Genomic DNA, 8,201 nt, shown 5'->3' on the forward strand with positions numbered 1-8,201 from the left:
AACTGATCAATTCTTTTGATATAATGAATTATAGCCAGACTTTCCTGACTTTCAGTAATCACCAAAAAACCCTGATTTGCTTTATTCGATGCCTGCTCAGCAATTCCCTGCAGAAATATGGACAGAAAACTACAAGACATTACTAGGTCACAAGATGGATAAAGGCAAAAACGGTTTGCTGCGCTTCACATACTCCACCAAGAGCAATGTCAGAAAGCAAGCTAGAAGCTACAAGAATTGAGTGCCAGATTTCACGGAGAACAAGTATCTTCAGTTCAATGTATTTGGTTTCCAAACAGTGAATTTGCAATGAAAAGTACCAAATCCCACTTAATACTAAAATCAATATAAAAAATGCACATTAAAATAACTTTGACAGCACAGTCATATATGGGGAAAAAACATTGGACCTGTTGGCACACTAGAGGACAAGAAAAACAGCTTTGTCTAACTTCCTCTCACTGCCACTGTACCAGTATTTCTGCTGGGTAGTGAATAGGGCGTAGCCTAAAACACACTACGCAGCACAGAGCTTGTCCCACTTAACTTGGCTGTTGCTGATGTATAAGTCTATTATGGTTACACATGGTCCTTATATTCAACATTAAGGCAAATTTCATTCAAAAGAAATAATCTCTCTGTCTAAAGTACTACTGTCTTCTAAACTACACTCTAGCAAGACAATGGTCACACATTAGCAAATGCAATTCTCCTTCTATAGATTTTGAGCAACATGATAGCTGCTGAGAAGAGAAGCTAGAGAATGAGTTGGTCTGGAATTTAATGGGCTTCAAATAAATGTGCATATTTGGTTTAGGTTCTGTGTTCCTGCTCAAAAGTCTTTCTTTCTCCAATTGAATTTGTCTGCAAGGCACTAAGAACTCCTGCACCTCCAGTATAGTCTTGTGAACTAGAGAACAATGTTTGATAAACAACAAAAAAACCTATTACATGCACAAGTCATTGACTGTGAAAGCTTTTAACATTCTTGCTTTCTATCCTACAAAACAAAAATTCACAAAAAACAGTTCTCCACTTACAGCCAGAACTACATTTAGAGATGGTTAAAACTGACTGTTACACAATCTACCTCCAAATAATCTTGTGTTAACACGAAGAGCCTTGGTTTACCTTTAGGAATGAGATCTTATTTTAAGAACAAGGTACATATATACAATATCAGGACTATCACTAATATTACTTGTATTTCCCAGTATGTATTTTACAGTGAAATTATGCAGCATGAAACTCCAAAGGAAATTCAATGAAAGCGTCTTTAGTAAAATGTAGAAACTTTAATTTACATGCAAAAACTACAACATATTCATAATAAAAAACTGGTGACTAAACAAATTAAACACAATTTGTAAAAATTATCCACGTTGTTAAATAGGTCTGTACAACCAAAGATTTACAAAGTCCCTGTGCATTTTCATTTTTTCAATGCACAACTGAGTTTAAAGGTTCTGCTCGAATATTCCCCAAGTCAAGAGCTGAATCTGTCTCTTCATCAATTTCACCAATGACAGCACTGCAATAAAAAACAGGTTATCATTTGTTGAAATCCCCTGGTGCAAATCTGGAAAGCCACAAAATTAACTTGCTAATGAAGACTTTTTTTATTTTTTTTAATTGTAGAGCTTTATCCTTTGAACTTCAAATTTTGATGGCTATAAGTAGAGTCTAAAGGAAGTTTTGGGGTTTTTTGTTTGTTTGTTTTTAAAGATATAGGTTGTAAGAACCAAATACTATTGGTCTGTTTTAGGCACTAGGTTAGCCTCTGAAACAAGAACTGGAAACCTTTTAGAAAGAGAATAGCTTATCAAGAGTAATGTCTAACTGTAGCAATTAAGTGCATACAGCATCAGATAAGCAAGACAATTTCCTTCAACACAGACTAGTAAAATGTTATTAATTTATCCAAGGGAGAATATATGGTATTTCAGCTATGCTATGTTAAGACTTACCTTGACTAAAACACTAGTAGACTCAGTAAAACTGCTTTAAAGGAGAAAAGAAGGTTAAGGTAATAGAAGTCATACTAGCTCAGGATGGGAACTAATGCAGAGGGAACATAAGAACAGAGGCTAATCCTTCTGCATACCCTTCTATTCACCACTTCAGAGACTTATGAGCTAGTGGCTGATCCACAAAATGAATTAACAGCCAAACTATGTTATATTAATCCACCCAACAGCTTTCTGAATAAACTTCTATTTTTGGCGTTTGCTACATCCCACAGCAGCAAGTTCCACAATTAAGTTTTACAGTGTGCAGTGCAATACCTTTATACATAACTTGTTGTTGGATTATCTTCCATTTTCAATAGCAGAAAAAAACTAGAGGAATTTAAATGAAGCAATTATCTTCCCATCTCCTTCTACTACTCCAGATTTCACAGCAACCAATAACCACTATAGCTGTGCTTTTTCCAAACTGAAGAACTTGCCTATTCAGCCTTTCCTTGACGGAAGACATTTCATACCTCTAGTTATTCTCACTTGCGCTCTTCATACATTTTCATACTGCACCCCTCTAAAGACAGTGGCATACCAGGTGTTTTAGCAATGACATGACAATACCTCCTGTTTTAGTTTTCCTCCTAATAATCCCCAATATTCTTTCTTCCCAGTGAAACTGTATTTAAAAAAAAAAAAAAATAGCCAGAGACCAGGGTGAGACTGAGCTTAAGAATAACACATCCCAATACAGGTGTCTAGGTTCCCATGACAGTCAGTGGAAACTAAAGAGGAATTTAACTTGCCTTGAAACAGAAATCTGGTCAGCTGAGGAGCTTTCTTAGTTCCATCACTGCCTAGATCTTCACTATGTTGGGAGCTTAGACAACAAAAATGTAAACTGCTGATGCCAATTTAATATTCAAAGCACTGACCAGCATGGAACCTCATTTCAGATTTGGGTCCCTCCAGAATTCTTGCATGAAAATAACTTGATCCTGGATGCTCATTACTATTCTGTTTATTAGCTTTTTCCAAAGTGACATTTCAATTTAAAACATTTCCTTAGATTAAAAACTGTCTATGATGACAAAGCATAATTTTTTCTTTGGTTCACATCAAGAAATACAGCTTATTTCATCAGAGATTTCATTCTCCTAGTTGTAAAAGGAACAAACAATACCTGCCACTCCTGATGTCTCTTTCATAGGCTTTCTGCTTCTCATGCAGCAAAATACACACATATTTAAGCGGTTTGCAGTTTTTAAGCAGCTTTTCTTCACAGTTTTCGTTAGAGTTTTACACATAACTTTCTAGTATTACTATTTTTTTGTTGTTTTCCTGATTCATCACATGCTTCTAAAACAGAATTTGTCTTTTTCCTTCTAACAACCTTTAATTGCTGTTGAACCATACTGAGTTTTTCTGATTGGTGCTGCATATGCACTGCAAGCTTCTAGTAATGCACACTGAAATGCCTGGAAGCACTTTATCCCATGACTATTTCTTTTATTTTATTTTTCAATAGCTTCTCTACTTTCTGAGAGTCCCTTATTTTGAAGTTACTGTTACTTAGCTGTTGTTTGTTTTTATTTCTTCCTACAATGATGCTGAATTTCTGTATGATGAGTTGCATGAATGCAGGATTATGTCTTCTAATCAATATGTTTCTGAGTTTGTTACAGTTACAAGAAAATAAGAGTAGTTTCTATAAAATAATGTTTTGAGTATACTTTGAGTACATTTGAGTAATGTGGCAGGCTGGTACAGTGAAAAAGTGAAAGAGTAAACAATTATTTGGCTTTTAATACACATTTGTACTATTTGAATGAAAAGTTACTGGTACAGTAGGATACTTAGCCTTATCTTTGTACATTTGTCAATATCTTTATTTTTGCTTAAAAGCTTAAGTCAAAAGCGATGAAAGCCTTCCAAAATGATCCGCTTTCTTGATGACATTAGATAAACACACCTAGATATAAATCTAGGTCTTGACATTTCTTTGTACAGCAATATTCATTAGAATTAGAAGATGCAAATTCTTATCCAGGTTCACACATTGGTCCCTGCAACATGCTCTTTTTCTGGTTGTGTTAAAAAAATCTCATTTTTTGCCAACAGTTTCAGAATGCTGCTGCAGAAGTCGTCTTCCTAGCAGGCCCACTTACCAGGCCTTCCTTCCAATTCTCTTGTACCAAACAGATGGGAGGGTTACATCAGCTACTCTTCTCTGCATTTAATGAGCTTTTACTCTCATTTTGTCAGGGCATTTCACAGCAAGTATCAACTCATGGGTTTGACCTGTCACTACATGGGCTTCGACAGTTTTTACACTGTCAAGCCAGAACCTTCATGCATTTTCCAGATTATAAAGTGTTCGCTGTGAACACCTGACCTAAAAAAAACTGTTAAAAGTCAACTTTGTATAATAGATTGCTGACTTTTTGTACAAGTTCTATCTCATCTTTTGTTCATTCTTCTCTGTTCCTCCATCAACGGATCCTGCCTTTCACAAGCTGGAATAAAGAACATCTACACAACGCCTAGACTCAAGAAAGGAAAATGTTGAGTTATATACTGACCTCTCCTAGATTGTTATCCGTACATGAGCTGGTTAGTTTACAACACTGTAAATCTAGACTAACAATATCTTAACATTACAATGCAATCACTTCTGTAAGAGAAGCACAGATATTTGCTATTTAATGTGCCTCCACTTTGACAGTACTATCAGTGCTACCCACAAATACAAAGATGCAAGATGTCAGGGGCTATCAGGACATATACAGATATATTATCTAGGTATACACGCACACATTGACCAAGAATATGCTATACTTACACGTTATCACCTCTTACAATGTATAATCCCAGCACTACTTGCTCAACACCTTGTGAAGAACTGAACACTCGTTCATGGCTTTCATCCAAAATCAAATTAATTGTCTGATCAAAACCTTTGAGGGTTCCCTGAAAAACACACAAAAATAAAGCACTCCAATTACCTTTTAAATTTATCATCCTTGCTCTCAAGGGTATCTTAAACAAGGTGGCAATACTAAGGTACTAGAGAACAGATGCTCCATTTAGGTTTTATTGTTAGGCTTAAACTCAAACAGCTGGAGAATGAAACTTTAAAAGCAATACTCAATTTAGAGAAGAAGTATCTATATTTACTACCGAGTGTTCATGCTAAAAGCTACAGTAACCTTTAGCAGTAAAAGTAGTAAGTTTCCCTTTTACCAATGATGGCCCTCCCGACAACTAATTTTACTATTTCTACACTATTTTAGTCTTCCTTGTATTTCCAGAAATCAAATAAATAGTTAATTAAACCAAAGAACAGAAAAACTGGATTCTTGTGGTCAACAATATTGAAGCCGCTCTTAACATGCAGTTTTAAATGGTATCTCTTTGAAGGAAATTAGCCTGGTTCCACAAAATTACTCAACCCCCACCCCCCCCAAGAACAATTTCTGTGCCACTTCAATACACATTTGGAAAAATGAAAACATAAATGATTTATGTAATTTATCATCAGTAATTGATTAGGAAATTTAAACTCATGTAAAATACCATCATTCAAACAGTAGTAATATCCATTTATATCATCTAACCATGTATCAATGAGTCATATATACCAATTTCATTCAAATCTTTTTGGTAGAAAGTATCTTTTATCACACCACAAAGTTTACCAGACTGACTCCAACCAGACAGAAGATTTGGTGAAGCTAGGATTTTTCTGCTAAAAGTACTGTTTTCTCTTTCCAGAGGCCGCACAAAACTAAGTACAGACAGAAAGATATAATCCTCATGCAATGATCATACTATTAAGTTAAACTCAAAACACAAACAAATAAAAGTTTGGGGGGGGAGGGAGGATACAAGAAAAAAAGATAATGCAGAAGTAATAAAACTAAAACATCATACAGTCTAATATATAGTAGTTTGCCAATACTCAGCTTTTTAGGCTTAAACAGAATCCCACAATTTTTCAGCGCAATAGTCAGCTGATGTTTCTCTATAACCATAAGGAAGAAATGGTTTTAGCATGAAAGTTGAAGAGCTACCTGAACAAAGAGGACATTTTAGATGGAAACCACATTACTGAACAGAAGAAATGCGTTTTCTTGTACATTCCTATAGAAAAGGCCATTTAACAAAAAAATCAAAGCATTTGCACACACAAGTTTATCAACGGACAAAGCTGACAGGCAAGAACCAGTAAGTGTTTAAATCATACAGTATAAAATAACAGCCATAAAGCTTTAAAAAAAAGTTTGTAAAGATGTGAACATATGAGTGATAATAACCCAGCACAGTTTCTTTATTGCTGTGATAGAAAATCTTTATGGGGGAAAATAAAATGTTAAAAAAATACAAGTCGTACCACAATCATTCTTCCATCAGAAGTAATTACTGCAACAGTACCTGATAGTTCATTTAGGAAAAATTTAGAGATATCTGAAATAGAAAAATTAGCATTTTCTGAAACATTGATACATAATATAAGCTTTAAGAGCTATTAAGAGCCAGAAAAGATAATCAGCATTTCTTTTTAAAAAAAAAAAACCTGCATGGTTGATAGTAACATTTGACAGCATAGTATTTTTTATGACAATCTGTTTTAAAGTTTCACTTTACCCAACCACAGAGAGTCATACACAAACATGAATACCATCAAAAGCAGACTAAAGATTTGAGTGCGCTTTTCTTCCCATTACTAACTGCTCTACCTCAAAATTGAAAGAACATGAACAGTTGGATAAACACTTCAAGCTAAGTCCTTAAAAAACAGCTTAGCAGTGGGGATCCCGAGTCTAGCATTCTACATCCCCTCACTTGGAAAGTCTGACTAGTCAGGTTTGATGACCACATCGTAAATGATTTTGGGTTAGTAGCTGACGGTGAATAAAACGGAAAATGCCCATAGGTTATTAGGAGTACAAAAAGCTAGCAAGAAAAGGGTTCCAAGAACACTAACTCACAGCTTTCGAGCAAATGAGGCAAAGCTATCAACTAAACAAGTTAAGAGCCCTTTAAGGGGCCAGGCCCATTGTGAATCTCGTTCCTCATCACAGATCAAGCAAGGATCAGGGCTGCAGCACCGGAGCCTATAGCGGACCCTTTTCTCTGGGTCTCCTGTAACCTCCGTTCCACCTGCCAAGCCAGCCTCACGTAAAGGGAAACCGACATAGCCAGCCAGGAAGGACCCACGCAACGCAGCCGCCCGCGGCAGCGGGGTGCAGGAGGCCGGAGGCCCCGGGCCGCTACGCTTTTCACAGGCCCTTCAGCAGCCTGTCTAGGGCTCGGCACCTCCTCGCAGCTCACACCTTGCCGGGCCCGGAGGCACCCGATGCCCGCAGCAGCCCTGGCACCCAACCCCGCGCCGCGCTGCAGCCACCAAGCCCCCGCAGCCGGGCGCCGCACCGAGCCGCTGGGCCCTCCGCACCCGGCCTCCCCTCATGCCCGCGGGCGCGAAGGGGAGGGAAGGCCCGTTCCCGTCCCCGCCGCCCCTAGGCCTTCCCCGGGACGTTTCCGCCCGCCGGAAGGATACGGTTGATGTAATTCTCCAAAGCAGAGGTCATGGCGACGGCTCCCGCGCTTCCCCTCACACCGGCGCCGGCAACCACCTCCCGCGAGACGGCGGCAGCGCCCGCGAGACTCCCGCCGCCGCCTCCGGCGCGCGGCGCTGACGCGCGGCGCGGCCCGGCGCGCAGGCGCACAACCCCGGGGAGAGGCGGGGAAAGCGCCGCGAGATTTCAAGCGGGGCGAAGCGCGGCAGCGCGAAGAAGGGGGCGCCGCGGATGCGCATGCGCGGAGGGGCAGGAGGCGGCAAAGGCATGGGAGTGGGCTGTACCAAGTAGCGGCGGCTGAAGGGCCGCGCGGGGGGTGTGGTAGGGGGGAGTCACATTGCCCCCTCCGCGGCACATGGTTCCATCCGTAGGGACGCCTGTTGGGTGGGCGGGGGCAGGAGGCGCAGGCGCAGTGCGAGCCGTCGTGTCCTGTCAGGCGGGCTCGTGCGGCCGCCATGGCTGTGGGGGGAACGTTCGGCGGGGAGTGCGGGGGCTGTTTCCGTGCGCAGTCGTCAGGGCCTCGCCGCCTGGCTTGTAGCGCTTCTCTTGCTAACACGGGAGCCACCTATCCCTCCCTTGGTTCCCTGCGGGCTGCCGGTGTGAGGTGGGTGGGTGGGAGGGAGGCCTGGCTGGCTCGGAGAGCCTCGCAGCAGGGCTGTGGGAT

General features: G+C 40.3%; 1 protein-coding gene across 1 annotated transcript; it reads right to left on the reverse strand.

Annotated features, from left to right (window-relative positions):
• Positions 1–453: 453 nt before the first annotated feature.
• Positions 454–7,652, reverse strand: LSM8 (LSM8 homolog, U6 small nuclear RNA associated). The gene is made up of 4 exons (XM_049814409.1): positions 7,519–7,652; positions 6,352–6,392; positions 4,801–4,928; positions 454–1,531 (listed from the first exon to the last, which is right to left on the reverse strand). The coding sequence occupies exons 1-4, from the start codon at positions 7,547–7,549 to the stop codon at positions 1,441–1,443; spliced, it is 291 nt and encodes a 96-aa protein (XP_049670366.1). The 5' UTR covers positions 7,550–7,652; the 3' UTR covers positions 454–1,440.
• Between the last annotated feature and the right edge of the window lie 549 nt (positions 7,653–8,201).

The sequence above is a fragment of the Accipiter gentilis genome, chromosome 11 (genome assembly GCF_929443795.1).
Source record: "Accipiter gentilis chromosome 11, bAccGen1.1, whole genome shotgun sequence".
NCBI lineage: Eukaryota > Metazoa > Chordata > Aves > Accipitriformes > Accipitridae > Astur > Astur gentilis.